Source organism: Armigeres subalbatus, chromosome 2, assembly GCF_024139115.2.
Source record: "Armigeres subalbatus isolate Guangzhou_Male chromosome 2, GZ_Asu_2, whole genome shotgun sequence".
NCBI lineage: Eukaryota > Metazoa > Arthropoda > Insecta > Diptera > Culicidae > Armigeres > Armigeres subalbatus.
Window position 1 is genome coordinate 377,843,083 of NC_085140.1, and position 19,621 is coordinate 377,862,703.

Consider the following 19,621-nt stretch of genomic DNA (forward strand, 5'->3'; position numbering starts at 1 on the left):
TCCCTGGAATGCTATTTGGCGGAATTCTGTTAGAATAATTATCATTGACATATTTACTGCTTCTGCTTAGCTACATGCAATCCGGTCTAAATTCTTTTGGATTGTGATTTAAAGCAATGAAAGAAGTTAATGTTTTCCTTGAATGACCGCATCCGGTCGGTATGATGTAAAGTGAGGAAAGATTTTTTTTTCTTGGAATAGACACGAGATAGAGGACCACAAGGTGGTGTTCCAGGAAGCTAGAACCGCATTGAAACAGGCAATCAAGATTAGCAAGTCAGATTGCTAAAAAGAGGTATGCTGAGAAGCAGACGACAATCCCTTGGGTGACGCGTACCGCGTTGTAATGGCGAAGATTAAAGGCTCGTCGACGCCAGGTGAAATGTACCCAGTTATGCTGAAGGAAATCGTGGAGGGTCTCTTCCTACGTGGCCACCGATACCGTACGGCCAAGAAGAAGAAGCAATGAATTATTGACAGTGGCTGATTTTTTACTCGCCGCTTCCACATCCAGGCGCTATCGTATATGCGCAAATAGCCAGCATGAGTTAACCGCCAGAAATATGTATGGCGAAAGACATCTAACGCGGGTTTTCTCAAAATTAGGAGCTTTTCATGAAAAACTATTTGGTACCGATTATGTAGGAAGGTGTCCGCTACTACGCCTACCAAATATTTTTTCGATAAAGGTGCTTAATTTTGAGAAATTGAACCTTAGATGCCTTTCGCCATACTGATTTCAGAAAGTTAACTCCTAGTGTGCCGCTGTAATTACGCTCAAAGCAGGTGATTCATTTCCGAGAGTCGGCAAGTGTGCAACGACGAGATGGCAGAAGCTTGAAGCGTCTGAAACTGAAGAAAGCACCCGGTCCAGATGGAATACCAAACGTGGCTCTGAAAGCTGCGATTTTGGCATATTCGGATATGTTCAGAACGGTACTCCAGAAGTGCCTGGACGAGAGTAACTATCCAGAAATGTGACCCAGAAGCTAGTACTGCTGCCAAAATCAGGGAAGCCGCTGGGAAATCCGGCTTTATACTGGCCTATGTGCCTGATAGACACAGTTGAGAAACTTCTGGAGATGATCTTCATCAACAGGCTGACGAAGTGTATGGAGGGTGAACGTAGACTGTCAAAGTTTGGATTTCGCAAAGGAGTATTGACCAATGAAAATAAATACTAAGGTATGGAAATCCATATATTGTGTGCGTGCCTTCCGTGTATGGCGAAAAAGCTTCCACTACTACATTCGAGCGAGCTCCCGTAAGAAGCCGTGCAAATATGTACGTCACCATTTGCTGTTTACATTTTCCATCATCCACTAATACACTTGCATTTGGTCTTCTTCCTCACCTTCTATCTATTCTCATTGAGTATTGACAGTGGATGCAATTCGGACAGTGCTCGAGAGTACTGAGAAAGTTTCCAAACAGAAGATAGATAGACGTAAAGAACGCGTTCAACAGTGCCAGCTTTGAAGCCATTACCGCTGCGCTGCACAGAATGCGGATTCCCGAATATCTTTGCCACATCCTGAAGAGCTACTTCGAGAGCAGAGTCCTGGTGTACGACACTAACGAAGGGCTATAGTCGATGCGTCTTACAGCGGGTGTTCCTCAGGACTCCATACCCGGCCCAACCCTCTGGAACGGGATGTATGATGGAGTCCTGACACTGCGGCTGCCCAGGAAAGTGAAAATCGTGGGTTTTGCGGACGACGACGTGTCATTAACAGTGATGGAAATTGGATGCATCTGTGACAGAGACGATTGCCACGATCGAGAGCTGAATGAATGGAGTTAAGCTGCAGATAGCTCACCACAAAATGGAGGTGCTATTAGTCAGCAACTGCAAGGCGATCCAGCGGATGGAAATCGTCGTCGAAGGACATGTGATTGCTTCGAAGCGATCACTGAAGTACCTGGGAGTGATGATCGACGATCGACAGCCACGTTGACTACGCCTGTGAAAAGTCGGCGAAGGCAATGAACGCAATAGCGAGGATCATGCCAAACGTTGGCGGCTCAAAAAGCAGTACGAAGCGTCTGCTAGTTAGTGTCTCGTTATCGATAGTGCGGTATGGTGTTCCTGCTTGGGGCAATGCACTGCAAACCAAGCGGAACCGGGAAAGGCTGAAAAGTGTGCTCCGGCTGATGGCCATACGAGTTGCAAGTGCGTATAGAACGATATCGTCGGATGCAGTATGCGTTATCGCCAGGATGGTACCTATTTGCATCACCCTGGCGGTAGGCATCGAGTGTTACCAGTGGAGAGACACCGGAAACATGAAAAAGGTTCGGGACAGTACGGAGAAAGGAAGGTGGACCCACCGGCTCATTCCAAATCTGTCGACATGAATGAACAGAAAGCATAGCGAAGTAAACTTCTACCTGACACAGTTCCTGTCGGGCCACGGATGCTTCCGGAGGTATTTACATAGGTTCGGGCACACCAATTTCCCGTTATGTCCAGAATGTGAGAATGTGTCGAACCGACCTCGGCACTCGAACAGCCAACCTGCTGAAAAAAGAAGAAGTAAGCGCTTTGAGTATGTGGGGCACCCGAAGACGAAGCCGGTGCAATGCGTGAAAGCGTCCCCTGAGATAGCCGCCGATAGTCGGGGCACCACCAGTGCGAAAGTTTCCTTCACCGGAACTGGTAGACCATCCTCGACGCCGGAAGGGAGTCAGGAGGGCTCGAGTCAGGAAGTTTGGTACATGACCATCGAGGGATCGATACTACGTTGCAGTGGAGCATTGGATCAGTCAGCCAGTCGGCAAACTAGCATAAGCTAGAGGCCGGAATTTTAGAAGAAATGCATGAACACATTAACTGGCTCGTTTTAAATTGATTTGTAGTTACATAATAAATCCATGCTCCACCAATCATCTAATGATAACAAATAAAAAAATATCGTAAAAATATTCTATGTACAACAGCCAATATATGATAGTGCTAATATTCTAGTGCTAAAACCTTAAGCGTAGCGTATTAGGTATACAGTAGCCATGTTGGTTCAAGCTCAATAGGCGTCACCCACGCGACTCAGCATAATTCAGATGATAATTTTCTATTTTCGTCTTCTCTACTATTCTACTTAGTTTAACTAATTAATGAAACTGGACTACTTCACACTCCATTCCTTGATTTGTGTATTAGATGTAAATAAATTTTATGCGGTATTTCGAAAAAAATTGTTCCAGGTGGTTCGAAACGAAATTCCGCGGAATTTCGCGGAATTTGAGCATGGCGAAATCTGATTTCTTGATTTCGTTTCGTTTCGTAAAATTACAAAAATTTCGCTAGAAAAAACTAGCTTTTAACGAAATTTAACGGAATTCCGCGGAATTTCGAAACAAATTTAGACTTAAACCATACTGTCTCGTACGGTCGTGCATTATCAAAAATTTTGGCTGCGCCGCTGAACAAAATCATAAAGCTGTTTTCAAAACTTAATGTTATTCAAATTTTTCTATTAACGCTTACTACATAATCCAATTCTGAGTCGTATTTGTCGTATTTGTATTTAGTTTTCTTCTATAAAACATCTTCAGTGTTTTGTTAGAAATGTCCAACAGAAAACGAAAAATTTCTTTAACTGTTCTGTCAATTTTTTTAAAGTGGGTTGACTCAATATTTAAGGCGTCAGGCTCAGAGTGTAAATGTAATCAGATATGAAACAGATCAACAGATCAACTTTGTCAAAAAGGCAAAGCCATAGCGTGGATTCCTAGGTGAAGTATTTTTAGAGCGCCTCTTTCTTATTAAATGCCAATTTGTTCACCTCTTAGGCCTCAAACCAGATTTAGGCGCATGCCTATTGACCAATCACCGCTTAAGAGTTAAGAAGGCTCTAAGGAAAACTTTATTATTAAACGAAGCACATTGATTTTGGGTTGGTTTGTTTGAAAAACGGTTTTTGTTTTCGAGTTTTCAAAATACCATCGTTTACAATAAATATTTAGTTGCTTACCAAGGTGGCTTCACACGTATTGCCTTTTCAACAAACCAACGATTCCTTCCCCGTGGTACTCACGGAGATGCAGATCATACTGTCCATAGCAGCTGTTTATTGCACTCAATTGAAGTCGGTTGAGGTTGAAAATTTGACACACATTTTTGCATGGCTAATATGCACTAACACATAAACAAGGACTAGATTCGTCGAGCTGATTGTATATAAGACTATGGGTATCCGAGCCTTCTATGAAAATGTTGAATTTATAAGAAAACTATACTCTTTGTCACAAGTTTTTGTAGGAGAAAAGAAAAAATATTTCTTCATACCTGGCAAACTGCTGTCGTAAAAACTTTGCGATCACATTTCTGAAATACTATCCGAAATACATATCTTTGTGCATTTTAGATGATTTGTCTAGCGAGCAAATCTGCGTATACTCCTGGCAGATGTCGATACATAAATGAGTATCTCACTTGATAAAAAATGAAATCAATGCATTAATTTTCTGGTTTTGAGTTAGCTCAATACCATAAAACAATGCTGATAAGTGCATGAGCATGAGCATGAGCATGATTGACCGCCCACGGTTGCTACTCCGTTATTGCCAGGTCAGCTGTCATTACACAGAGAACCAACAGATGAAGTTTGGGACTAACATCATCTTCAATGTGTAAGAACTGGTGACCCAAAAATAAGCAATACCAGCACCGGCCGTGTCCGAATACAGGTCAATTAAGGATTGGGTAGGAAAATGTTGACATAATTCTCGCTTTGATAGTGCCGACGAGTCATCTGCTCTTCCACGAGAAATCACTGGGATGTTGGATATATGGGGTAGGGAGTGTGGCAGGGTTCGTTTTGGTAAACGATATGCCGTGTATAACGTGTAATTTGATCGAAACGAAACTAATAATTTTATTAGAAGGCCGCACAAATCAGAACAGTAATTCGGAGACCGGCCGATCGTTCTGCTTACCGCACATAGAAGAACCGAATTTCTAAGACCGGCCGATCGTTCTGATTACTGAAGAAAACATGTCTGGACGCTATCTGAACTTTTACTTTCTAATTGATTTACTCACCCGCACAAAGCAGAACAAATTTTCGGTGATCGGCCGATCGTTCTGCTTACCGAAAAAAGCAGAAGAAAATTTTGATGACCGGCCGATCATTCTGCTTACTGAAGAAAACGTGATCTCCGATTGTTCTACGTCCAATACAAAACACGAACAAACCTGCACTGATTGTTTCACTTTATATTTAATTTACTAGCCCGCACAGCAGAACCGGACACTTCGATAACCGCACTATCGTTCTGTGTTCAACACAAAACACGAACAAACTTGCACTGACTGTCGAACTAGAAAAGAAAAAAACATATTAAATGGTCATGCTTAGCTAATTTAATGTTCGAAGAGAGTTTCGGGCATTTCCCTTTTGCCCCCTCGCACACCAAGTACACGCGAAGGCCATATGATCTCTCCAAAACCAAACCTTCTACAGAAGGCACGGAGACCCACAGTGCCATACACCGATCGACCCAGCTCGACGAATTGAGGTGATGTCTGTGTGTGTGCATGTGTGTATTAGAGTGGGGCGCACTTATATGGAAAACGCAAACTTCATCCAATCAAATAAAATCAAGGTTCTTCCGAATCGTTTCGTGACCCCAACCGACCGCGCAAAAGATGGGCCCGACTGATTGCGTCCCCGCTCTCCGCATCGCGCCCGAAATCCGTATGGAAATTAATATGAGAAAACGTTCCTTTTTGCATTTCTGCTCCAAACGGCTTCAATTCATCGTCGATCAAGAGAGTCATCACGTTACCATACAGGCTGAAAGATGCCGGAATACTTTGCTGAAGAAGGTACGTTTCCGGAACGTCCACAAAAAACGCTATAACGCTCCGAAGACTGATTGCTCTAACCATATGGAAGAAATCAATGTTTCTGCCAGCACTTGTTTGTAAGCAAAACATTCCTTGCTTTTTTAAGTTCTTTAGTTCAGCAGTGCTGGCAGAATAATCGATTCCTTGAACATGGCCCGAACAAGCAATCCTCGAAGGGTCACAACTCTCCCTGCGGACATTCCAGCAACGATCCTTCTTCCCTCGGCATCCCCTGGGTTATACTTTAACACAATGTGCCACTTGGTTTTCAATGAACTGAAACCTCTAGAAGCAAAAATGCAAAATTACGAAGCGTTCGTGGGAACGGAAACACAAATGTAAGAGATCACTAGTAAAGGCGTTGCTACGGAATACTTACCCATTTCAAATGTATGGAAGGGTAAAGTAAAACACTTTTTAGAACTTCCTGTTCTCGCCTAAATCTTCAGACATTCCCTGAAAGCAAATCTACTTTCCAACTTACCTCCGGCGGCTATAGTCATTAACCTTTACTTATCCAGTGCGAACTCCAACGAAACCTGAGTATATTTTACTGTTGAACCTCGATGGACTTCGTTCCTTGCTCCCTGCTGCTAGAGAGTCCTGGTCTACCTTTCAACAAATGATTTGATTGATTGAATCCAAGTATAATAGATTACACAGCTCAACAAGATTTTGTCCCTAACACCAAATAATGTGTCCCTAGTAGATTTTTTCTCGCTGAATCCGAATCTGACTTCAGATTTGCTCTAACACGTCGAGATTATACCTCAATAAATGTCCTCAATAAATGTAGTAAAATCAATGATTTTGAGCATTTTAGAAAAGCCATCGTTAACCCCATAGAAAGAATTACTAGTCAATCAAGGTCCAGAATGGATCACAAACATGTAATCTTTCGAAATGTGGTGCATTTTGAACAAGTTAAACATAATAAGTGTGATTTAACCACCAATTTAGTAAGAGAAAGTTATTTAAAAATATGTTTTGTGCAAGCCTTTTTCGAAAACTTGTATACAAGCCTGATAATTATCTGTGAACGGGTTTGAGAGGAAAGTGAAAATAATTCAATATAATAGTTTGTCCAAGCAAAAAAAATAATATGTTTTTATTGAAGTAAGTTCTATTGAATGTAAATATGATATTGTATTTCCTCTGGCGCGATAAATTTTCAATAATTGCTCAAGTGATATGGTGTATTTACTGTCAATTGAAGCTCCTTTATTATGTTCATTCGATTAAAGCAAGTACGAGAACTATAAGCAGTTCTATATGTTTTGATTATTCCTGCTATTTATGATCATTCCAATATTCCTATGATAGAAATTGGGGTGGAAAACTATCAATTAGCAAAATCAATCAACGATAAGCTGCATTCGAACGTTCTTGTGTATGATTGCATACAAGCTGAAGCGACGTTGACGGCTACGCAACAGCAACCGGAAAACGTCAACAACCTACTCGTGCGTGGGGGACTTTTTATTTGATTCGCGTTGAAAATGCTGCATGGATGTTGCAATAATCCCAATGCAATTTCTTTTATCTATGGTCAGTTTATAACAGTGAAACGGGAAAAAGTTCACTAGTTTTATCAAGCTTTGTTATGTGCTAAGACGCAAAGTAATGCGCCAGAAAAAAAAACTTGGGCTCTGCTCCACTTGTGTGCTGTTCAACATGTTACAGTTACCCGAGCATATGGTTGAATGATCCGCCAATTCTGTACTCTGATATTTCTCTAATTTAACAAAACAACGGCATGAATGAGAAAATTTACGATGAAGTTACAAAATGTTTAAGTTTCAACTTATTTTCCGAGTGCTGGAATGTATTTTATTAGTCAATGTGGCTTGAATGCTCTGGTAGGGGATCTAGTAGAGGATTTGAATTTGTTCAAATTGCAATCCGATCTGTTTCCTTGTTGATTAAAAGAAAGGAACTTTCTGGATCATCATGTTCGCACTATATTCTAGCACAATACAATTGCAACATGATAACAGATTACGTGTGGTTATTGGAAGTTGATCGATCGAAAAAAAAGAACCAGAAATCGAGCAGAATAACATTTTAGGAGAAATGTTGAGCATAAAATGAAAAAAAAAGTATATTTTATCAAAAGTCGAATGAAACATATGTCGGGACTGATTTGCGATTTGGGCGTAACTTATTTTGTAAACAAACATTGGAAGGCAAATTCCTGCTAAAACAAGCATTTCCCGGGAAAACCACGATATGTATCCGACAGAATGAGCTTTCCTCTATCAGGTAAGGGAATTAGTTTTGGAGAAAAGCACTTGCATTCTTCGGAATCTTTGAAACAATGTTTGTTTACAAAATAAGTTACGCCCAAATCGCAAATTGGTCCCGAATTGTAAATTTACAAACTGACTAGTATCTCTATACTTCATTCAACATTTTCATATCCCAGTTCCTCTGGCCGCATGTTGTTGAATTTTTGGTGGCTTCGAACTGGTGCTGATGGCGTTTGCATGCAAGTTTTTGAAACGGACTTGCATGGAATGTTTTTAAATTAAATTCACTGAACGTAAATTCAAGGAAAACCGAATAGAAAACAATTGTAACGTGCAAATCTGATGGAAATTCATTAGATCAGATGTGCTTATACCGTTTCGGGTATTGATTGACCTAAAATTATGTTTATATGCTTCATGAAAGTCCTTCGAAAAATGCCAATTTCTTCAAATTAGCGGTATTAATCTAGCTATATCTCAAAATTTGGACGTGTTAGAGCATATCTGAGGACAGATTCGGATTCAGCGAGCCAAAATCTACTGAAGACACATCAATTGGTTCTGAGGACCCGCGAAAAGTTAAATTTTGTTCCCCTGTGTTGTTGACTGCTGTAAAATCCTCTCCCAGACGAAATAAAGATGGAGCAGATTCGGCGCCTCAATGTTTCAAGGACATCAACAGGTTTCAAGGGCATCGACTGGTGGAAAAATACTTTGTTTCGGAATCTTTCTTGATCGTTTCATCTTCTTCAATGTGCTCATTATTCAGATTTACAAAATAGTAAACGAGAAAATTTTCTGACGGCAGATAATTTTGCTGTCGAAAAAAAAAACACTTCCATCGACGAACACGACATACTTCGATCTCCATAAAACAATGCTGATAAGTCAATATAAAGTATGCTTTAGCATAATCACACAATACTTACGTGAAATAAGGTTTTTAAAAAATTTGAATCAGAATTTTAAAAAATCCCACAATTTCTATATTTTTATATACTTACTGATATAAAATTGGTCAGATTCGGAAGCACACACTGCACAATGAATTCCTTTAACGAAACGAATGCTGGGGTATTGCCTTATAGCCAATAATGGTATATAAACGGGAACGCGGCGATTTATCTCAGACTGCTTCTTCTGTTACTATAACTCTATTGGTCGCAAAGCAGTTATTAGACTTTAAAAAAATAAATCAGAATTGCGTACATAATGTAAAATCAATTGAATAAAAATTCCGCGGAAAAGAAACAAAATTTCGTTTCGTTCCGTAAAATTTCGAATTTAATGGACCTTGATTTCGTATCGTTTCGAAGTCTCGAAAGTAAATCTAATTCGTTTCGTTTCGCTTCGAATCAACATACACATTTTAAATTTCGTTTCGTTTCGTTTCGTTACGAAAAAGTGTCTTATCGCATACCCTTAAATAAAAGCGTACGAGCTTATTGGATTCATTTCTGCCTAATCCGGAAAAAACAAGGGTTTCTAAAACTATTTATTGCAAATAGATAAAACAAATTTTCCTTGGATTGATTATTCCGCATAAATGAGGTCGACGTTTGCTCCTCATTGACCTGCTGGATTTCTTTTCCAATTGACCTTTCCCTTCAATTTCAAGACGGAATGCTAAAACCGTCATTTTCCAAGATGCTTTCAAGTACAGGCTACACAACTATTAGATTAGATTATATTACTGACTCAGCAAAAAACTTCAGAACCATCGAATACTGTTCACGCATCTACTACATATCGCGATCTAAGCTTTAGTAATTATCTACATTTCGGGTATTAGCCACACAGCAAACAAATATGACTTTTACTGGTGATGTAATCAATAAAACGAATGTAAATGTAGACCATGCATCGTTTTCTCAACGACTGTAAATGTAATGGTCTACGCATCGTTTTCTCAGCGACTGACGAGGGTGGAGGGACTGGGAATCGAACCCATGACCATCCGCTTTAAGGCTTACAATACTATATTCACCCTGAAGATTAATTAAAAAACCATTAAGTTTACATGAAGTGATATTGACCGAAACAAAAGATGGCCACGCTCGCGACGATACCGGTACATAAAATGTAAACAAACCAACAATTGCATCAATCATGCATAGGGAAACCATTTTTTCAGCCACCGGTATATGCTAAAGTAAGAATATTCCTACATGAATCCAAAGCAGCATCCATGATGCTGCATTCTATTACTGTATTTCATCATGCATTCATTCAAATTGATGAGAAAACTTGAATTTCGTGAAGCCAAATATTTCCTCTTTACAATGCCAATCAGAGCATGTAAATTTACATTACCTAACCAGCACAATAACGATGGTTCGTTACTGTATGCTTGGATTACCAGAACTCGGAACTTGTTAATCTGTGGGTGTCGTTCGTTTCAAGAAATGGAGACACAGAGGCAGATGGGAACGGTTGACATTTCTTTTTATCATTCATTCTGCCACGCAGTAAAATAAAAACAAAACCACGGCAGCCGCAGCAGCAGCCACGACCAAGCAGACGACAGTCAGCACATGATTTTATTATTTTTTCTCCCCACAACTAACGTTTCTGTACGCTCATTTCAAGATGTATGACCGTTTTTGGTAGTAAATGATTATTTCATTACTCCTTGCTCGTTTTAGAGACTAGAACTAATTAATTAGTACCAACGGCTAGCATTCTTTCTAGGCTTTGCGCCACATGCAATAAAACCCGATTCTGTTCTGTTTGCGCTGCGCACGAACCGAAACAAGAAATCTTATGCAAATGCTGACCGCACCGACGGCTCGACTCTCACGCAGCAGTAAACAAACAGTTTGTTTTATCGGCAAAAAATGTCACAATGAGGCGTACCTTTTTTGGAAAACTGTTTCGGTTTGTGCGGTGCATGAAATTTGACCGGATAAAATGTAAACATTCGCATAATCACAGTGTTTTACTGTACATTTCCCAACACTGCACAGAGGACACAGTTTCAAGAGTTGAAGCAGAGAGGACTATCACTCTGCGGATCTGAGTTCGTTTCTCATGTTGATCGTTTTTCATTTAAATAGTATAAAAAAGAACCAGTAAATTTAAAACAACACAGATGATGAGCGATGTAAAAGTTCAATGAAATGTATATGTCTATAGTTTCTCATGCTCCAATTATGTGCATGATATTTGAAGATTGTTTCGAACAGTGCATGATTGAATTGTAACTATTTCAATCATAGATAATGTTTTACTTTCAGGATATTATCGATTATTGCACTAGGATGTGAGCGTGATGTATGTATTGGGTGGCTCCTACTGTTGGACAGAGGGGTCTCTCACATACTGAGAGGTGTCGTTGAAATTGAGTAGAAAAGTCGCTGTCCTCAGTCCGCTGCACGTACCAATAGATTTACTACTAAGCACCTCCGGATTGGCAAATGTGAAATGACTTGGGTTGCAGGTCAAGGAAGTTTTTATAATGCGTCATGACTGACGAGGCGTCGAGGGCACAGCACTGTAATGCCTCCTGTAAGGTAATCTCATAGTCATAACTGCTCTGCAGGGCTCTCGGTGCTAGAATGTCAAAAATGTAAAACAATGCTTAGCATGACTCTATCGTATTTTACGTAGTTTTCGTCGAGCGGTCTTGTTTTGTACACAATCCCTGAGATTTTTCGACTCATCGATTTCGATTTGTTGATGTTAATAATTGAAAAAGCGCATCATCACGCATGCATTGGTTCTTTATTGGTTCGATTAATAAGAATTATAAGACAGTTGATGCTAAGATTAGGAAAAGACTGAAATATCAATGAAGTTAATAGAGACACACAAACTGCAATTACAAACAATATTCAATACATACAAGTTCCTGATCCTACGTCACCTTTGTGCAGAATCCGATTGGGCAGCATCTTTGTGATTTTTACAATGCAGTGAAAAATACATATAACTTGGCTTATAAATACTGAGTATGGGATTAAGGTGTAATGCATATAAGGTAGAAAGGTAATGCCTCTCGACAATCTGGCCCGCCAAAAAGCTTCGAATTCGGAAACAATTCATATAATCTTCTTTTTCCTTATCAATATGACCGTAAGAACATTGGAACGTAGAACAATGCACAGAAATCCGACTTCTTCATCACCGTCACAACTGTCGGACGGGAAACAATGTTCCCAATGAATATTTCCGGAAACGAACTGAAATCTTATTTCATAGTTCAGTGCTTCCCGTGAGAAGGAGAATTTCCCAAAGTAGGTAGGTACCAAAAGAAAGCACTGCACATACTAGCAGAGCGGAACGGGAAACCAAATTCTTGTTCTCGAACAAAGCTTCGCTGGTATGTGCTTGCAGTGGAGAGTGACGTCTTTTCACAATGTTCATTGAACCGCAAGCGTAATTACAAAGTCCAACTTAAATATTGAAGCCTGTGGCGGCGGTCGGTGATGATGAGATGATGATGCAGAGAAGAACTTTATGAGCGACCTTTAGAAGCACCTAGACTTCAGCCGCACTCACGCTCCGAGAAAGTTTTCTGTTGAAATTTAATTCAATGTTTCCAGCTTTTCTCGCAATTCTGAATGATTGGAGAAAAGCTTATCATTCCATATTATTCGGAGATTGTTTTATAACTTGGCATGTTGTTACGGTCACAAGAGCTATTTTCATTTGTCATGAGATTTGCGACATTCAACTTGAAATCCACGTGCTTTCGTGGAAATAAAATGGCAGATATCCTCAATATGTTGGAAAAATCTATCCAGATTTCTTACAAAGATCAACGTTTCCATTTCCATTTCGGAAAATCACATCCAACCAGTTAATAAAATACGGTCAACATCGTAAAGTTCCAACTCGTGTGTCACACCCGAACTAACGGCGACCGTAATATTTCTTTCACCTCACCTTTCTGCCATTTCCCCATTCGAGTCACTTCTTCCTTCTCCGAAAACCCGAAAAGTCTACCGACTAAAAGTGACCCACAAATCATATCCCTAATCCTCGATTTTCTTAATGGCGACAGCAACCATAACCTAAGTGAGAGCGCGGCACCTTCACACCTATCGAACGGGATCCGGCGGCTGTTCCGGATGGAAAAGGAAGTTGCACGCAAAAAGCAAACACGGGAAACAACCGTGTATCGAAATCCGGTCCAAGCTTTGTTTGCCTCCAGCCATGACTCATTGAGACCGAACACATCCTGCTACAGTGGAACAATTTCCCGCCTCAGATCTAATCCGAAGCACATTCATATTTCTCGCACAATGGGATAATCTCAGAATAAATTGTTGACACAATTATAACCTTTTTTTCTGTTACTCTCTATAGCAAAATGAATGCACTCAAATAAATTATTGTTTCGTAAAACTTATCGCTTAGTAAAAAAGAGTACCCCCATTAGGATTCTATTCAAAGTTGGAAGCATTTATCATATTCCCGTTCGAATCTACTTCTAAACAATTCCAACATGCAACAGAAGGCAACATTGAAATAAATCCTAATCTTCTTACAGGTTAATCCCTCACATATTCGCAACCATAAGCCGTTTAGAGACCGCAACTCCGACCTGGAAACTTCAGCCATTGGGCTGCATTTTGTTGTGAGCAATCATCACTTCCAGCTCGGTAAGCTAAAGGTAAGCATTGGTGTTTGCGTGCTACGATTAGAGTTATTTATCATACATATGTTCAACATATGTTGTGTGTTTGTTGCCAAGATGCCGAGAGTAGACAAATTTGCTTATCGAAAAGAGAAAATCAGGAATTCAAGAGAACACGAAATGAAGTGAATATATGTTCGATGCTTTTAGCAATTTATTTCAGATTTGCTAATTAAACAATCAAACGTGGTTCAATTACAAACAAACTCTAAGTAATCTGTATTTGATCTAAAGTTTTAAAAATTGTACATAAATTTACAAAAAAAAAATTCAAATGAATGACAATTGAATCCAAACATATATCTGATCCCAATAATTTTTTAATTCTTTATTAAAATTCTTAATAAATTATCCTAAAATAATTTAAATCAATTCTTTCACCCCTTCAATCAACAGATTCGCTGCACGGCCCGGATCCACGACATCTACCTCCAATCCACGGAGAAGACCATCTACGAGGAACGACCCCACGTCATTTCGGCGGCCTCATCCTCGTCCAACGGCAACGGCAATGGCGTCAACCAGATCCATAACATCCCCTACGATCAGTTTTCGCTAGACAACGAAGTGGACCGAAAGGACTACATGACGCACTTACAGGGTAAGTATTCCAGCCATTCCTTCGAAAAAGCACGCATCGAACCGAGCAACGAAAATTGAGTCAATTAATCATTTCGGCTTTGCCATATCGTTTGTTCTGATCTCTCCCCAGGGGACATGTCATCCTCGACGTCCGGCAGCGTGCCCTCGGCGACAAGATCGGGGCCATCAATCAGCTCATCCCGGTTCCTGGTGGCGATGCTGACCGAGGCAACAGTGCTGCTAATAGTTTTTCACCATTTGCTCAAGTTCGGCACGATTTCCATAACATGATTCCGTGACGTGCATTAGTGATGTGATTTCGGGTTTAACTTGCTGCTGTGTGTTAGATTTTCTTTTCCTATGGCGGGGTGTTGGACCTTGCTGGGTGCCGAATTCGAGGGAAGACACATGGTCGATGAGAAGAAAGCATCCAAGTTATTTTTTTCCTTACTCGCTTTTTGGTTGAGTTTTATTGCTCTTACAAGTCAGAGTATGTCGGAAGTAAGTAAGCGTGAGTATTAGGGTGCCACATGCAAGAAAATATATGTTGGAAAGGCCGTGGTGTTCAAACTCAATCCAAACTTTGTTTGTTTTCAGAGTATAGTGCGACAAGCACAAGCAAATACTTCAGAACGTGTTTTACGAAGTTTGACAAAACTGCCCTTTAAAATAAATGCAATTTGTGCTATACTTCTTTTCCTCACCTTTCATCTTACAATTGTGTAAATAGTAACCTACTGCAAGAAAAAAGAAACTAAAAAAATGTCGATGACCTTCTGAAACTACCCAATTACTTATTGGCAGTAGTTTCGTGTCCGTATTTCTAAGAAAAACATTGAACTGTGTGTGTAAATATTGGAAAAGCGTGGAGTCACGTGGTCATATTTTTCGGATTGTGGTTTTTGATGTGAACAATTTTGAAAAAAAAATCTTTGGAGCAGTTAGGCCGAGAAAACAAAAAAACGTTTTTTAGCTGTCTCCATATAGAAAACAATATATGAAGAATTATTTTAGGGGCCTCTAAAAATAACGACAAGCTTTCTACTGGATAGTTTGGTAAACGTGATGATTTGTACTATATTTGTTGAAATGTGCAATACATAATATTGTGACTATGAGATGTTTAAAATGTCAAAAGAGAAAAATTTGAGAAACATAGAATAATCTAATCTTATCGGAAATGTTAACAGTACATGGATAAAAATATTACCCAATTCGTTTTTTTTTTGTAAATTAACTTGTATATACATGAGATTGAGCACCACGTTATTCCAATTTGGAATACCCTAGACAAGAAACAGTAAAGGGAAAAACAGAACCGGAAAATAACCCAACCCACTTGTATGTTTCGCCTGTTGGAATCGGAAGAATGGCTGTCGAGTCGAGGTTCGAATATTAGGGAGGGGCCAGCGGCAGCGAGGTAGATAAGCAGCTGCACGGGATGAAAGCGCGCGTGATGAAGGTGTTAATGATAGCGACGACGCTGATTAATGGTTTGTTTTTTGGGCAATGCGTGGGAACTACTACGGTGTTATGTGAGTGGAATTTCAGACAGAACTCGAGGATTAAAGTGACAGTTGGAGATTGAAGAAAGGAAAAAAATGAAATCGAATCACAGATCAACACAAACAATAAATTAGAGCGGGCCTCATTGAATTATTAAAGTCGGGGAGATATTTGATGCAAAATAATAAGAATGGCTAGAACAATTTTACGATGTTTCGGGCGTTGCGGTATTTGTAACAAAATACTTCATGGTATTCTAAATATTTTTTCATCATCATTTCATCATTTTCACAGTTTGCTTTATTTATGAAGTTTGTTTCAATGTTTAATATAAAATTTTAAGCAACAACTGTTTCAAAATTGTTGTGTAGCGTAAAACATCTTTTGATATCTAGAAGTATTAGAGATATGTCATTTGTTATTTTCTTCATATGTGAATCAATAACAAGGGCCCTCCTTAGCCGGGCGGTAAGACGCGCGGCTACAAAGCAAGACCATGCTGAGGGTGGCTGGGTTCGATTCCCGGTGCCGGTCTAGGCAGTTTTCGGATTGGAAATTGTCTCGACTTCCCTGGGCATAAAAGTATCATTGTGTTAGCCTCATGATATACGAATGCAAAAATGGTAACTTGGCTTAGAAACCTCGCAGTTAATAACTGTGGAAGTGCTTAATGAACACTAAGCTGCGAGGCGGCTCTGTCCCAGTGTGGGGATATGATGTGCCAATAAGAAGAAGATGAATCAATAACGTTTATCGTTTTGCAAATAGTCTATCGACTATCACTGAAACTTAGCGGCGATATCGCATCCGCTCAGCACATGTCAATGTGTGTCACGCGAATAACTTCTTCTTCTTTTTGGCTCTATATTTCAGCTGTAACTTGGCCTGATTTTCAACTAAGTATTCTATTTTTTTTTTTATTCTTTATTAAAGTGTTTTTTTAATTTTAAAATTAAGTTCAACACTAAAGTATTCTATTAGTATTTACACAGTTATTGATTGAAAGCTTTCTATGCCCGCCAATGCATGCGTGTGGCAAGTACAATGAATACATTATGCCCAGGGAGTCAAGAAGGTTTCCCACCCGGAAATATCCTGGACCGATCCGAGAATCGAACTCGTCGTCTCCGGGTTGGCAATCCTACGCCTTTGCAAAGGCTAACTGGAAACCGAAGAAAAATTGGAGGAAGTCTTCGTTATTCGATGTCGCCATGACGATTTGGTTGGACGACGAAAGCTAACGTCGTGCGCGTCATTGACGATGCGTCGAGTAGCAATGAAGACAATACAACTCGTCGCTACTGTGGCTTTTTGTGATAAGAAGATGACTATTGTCAGAGCTCCTCCCTGCTTCCTAGAATAGCTACATTAGCTACATACCGAACATTGGCAATGAATTCCAGATGGGAATGCGATAGACGAATGAAGTATGTTTTCAGTTTTGCTAAGCTTTTCGTTGGAGAAGGTTATGGTGTGGAGTTGCTGCTGTTCGTCTACCTCAGCGGCTCTCAACCTGGGGTACATGTATCTTCGCTGGCCTCATGGGGTACCTCGGACAAGAACACGCAATGGCGGATGTATTACAATTCCAATGAAAACTTATTTCTACAGTGTTGATAATTATATAGTTTTCGATTCTAAAACTTTGTACTGTAAATAATACGCATGGAGATCAGTAAATCAAAGACTTTTAAATCCTGCCCAGCCTAAACAGCACAGTGTATGAAGGGCTGGGGGACAAAAGATCAGAAGGACAAAACATCCAATAAACCAATTAAAAAAATATTCATTGTAAAAATATTGAAAATTTTTTTAAGAATATACTTTTTAACAAAAAATTGGAATTCAAGTTTTGAAAGCCTCCATTTGAGAGACATAGAGGCCTGTTCGAAAAGCACAGTAGCTTCATTGCAAGAGGCTTAGAAGCCTCATTCAAAGTATCATGCAGCTCGAAAGTTCCAAAAGGCTTCGAAGTCTCTTTTCAAGAGGCTCCAATGGCTCCATTCAAAATGATCAGAAACCTCCTTTAAAGAGGCTCGGAACCCTCTTTTTAAAAAAAAAACCTGAAGCCTCCTTTGAAGAGGCTAGGAAGCTTCTTTTCAAGAGGATTGGAAACTTCCTTTCAAAATGCTCGGAAGCATTTTTTCAAGAGGCTTGGATTCCTCCTTCAAAGAGGCTGGGAAGCCTTCTTTCAAAAGGCTCAGAAGCCTCTTTTCAAGAGGTTCGGAAGCCTCATTTGAAGAGGCTCGCAGGCCTCATTTCAAGAGGCTCGACAGTCTCCTTCCAAGAGGTTCGGAAGGCCTCTTTTCAAGATGTCTCATTTGAAGAAGCTTGGCGTCATTTGAAAACACTTGGAAACACTTCTTTCCAGAGGCTTGGAAGGTTTCTTTCAAAAGGCTTGGAAGCCTCTTTTCATGAGATTTGGAAGCCTCATTTGAAGAAGCTCGGAAGCCTCATTTGAAGAAGCTCGGAAGCCTCATTTGAAGAGGCTCGGAAGCCTCCTTTCAAGAGGTTCGGAAGCACCCTTTCAAGAGGTTCGGAAGCACCCTTCCAAGAGGTTCGGAAGCCTCCTTTCAAGAGGCTCGGAAGCCTCCTTTCAAGAGGCTCGGAAGCCTCCTTTCAAGAGGCTCGGAAGCCTCCATTCAAGAGGCCTCAGAGCCTCCTTTCAAGAGGCTCGGAAGCCTCCTTTCAAGAGGCTCAGAACTCTCATTTCAAGAGGCATGGAAGCCTCCTTTCAAGAGGCTCAGAAGCCTCCTTTCAAGAGGCTCGAAGCCTCCTTTCAAGAGGCTCAGAAGCCTCCTTTCAAGAGGCTCAGAAGCCTCCTTTCAAGAGGCTCAGAGCCTCCTTTCAAGAGGCCTCAAGCCTCTTTTCAAAGGCTCAGAGCCTCCTTTCAAGAGGCTCAAGCCTCCTTTCAAGAGGCCTCGAGCTTCCTTTCAAGAGGCTAGGGCGCCTCCTTTCAAGAGGCTCAGGCGCCTCGTTTCAAGAGGCTCAGACGCCTCCTTTCAAGAGGCTCAGACGCCTCCTTTCAAGAGGCTCAGAAGCATCCTTTCAAGAGGCTCAGACGCCTCCTTTCAAGAGGCCTCAGACGCCTCCTTTCAAGAGGCTCAGACGCCTCCTTTCAAGAGGCTCGGACGCCTCCTTTCAAGAGGCTCAGACGCCTCCTTTCAAGAGGCTCAGACGCCTCCTTTCAAGAGGCTCAGACGCCTCCTTTCATGAAGCTCAGACGCCTTCTTTCAATAGGCTCAGAAACCTTCTTTTAAGAGGCTCAGACGCCTCCTTTCAAGACGTTGGATTTGGTATCTTTGATCCAATGTCGTATAATGAATTATTTCTCAGCTAATAGACGCGACTTCTTATGCATTCCTATACATTACATTCCGATGTCGATCATGGAGATACAGAAGATTGTCATAGTCTCTTGTAGCAATATGTGTCAAATTCATTTTCCATTTATTAGATCATGTATCAGATGAGGATGTTATTGGTTTTAATTCAACGTGACGTCGGTATTTTTTTTTCATAAGAAATGAACACTGAAGCATGTACACTAAGACTGGCCTTAAGTGTACACAACAGCTTAAATTGCATATTATTCGGTGATTCAACCGTACGAATCATTTTAATTTACATTCAAACACGCGTGACGTTGGATTTCGTACAACATTAACGAAAAAATCTCTCTCATGGTACACAGCATGAACGAGCCTGCATGAGTGTTCCAGGACCACGCGCGTCCCGAACGGTTTATAATCATGATTGTGCATATGCATATTGCATATTGGTGGTAGAGTT

At 40.4% G+C, this 19,621-nt stretch overlaps 1 protein-coding gene across 2 annotated transcripts in view; it reads left to right on the forward strand.

Moving 5' to 3' along the window:
• The window catches only part of LOC134213122 (uncharacterized), a 486,987-nt gene extending 468,622 nt beyond the window's left edge, over positions 1-18,365 (forward strand). For both annotated transcript variants that reach the window (XM_062691744.1, XM_062691745.1), the window contains 3 exons: positions 13,595-13,717; positions 14,138-14,342; positions 14,454-18,365. In XM_062691744.1, the coding sequence (XP_062547728.1) occupies positions 13,595-13,717; positions 14,138-14,342; positions 14,454-14,614 (489 nt within the window). In that variant the 3' untranslated portion in view covers positions 14,615-18,365. The remainder of the gene's footprint in view (positions 1-13,594; positions 13,718-14,137; positions 14,343-14,453) is intronic.
• The last annotated feature ends 1,256 nt before the right edge of the window (positions 18,366-19,621 follow it).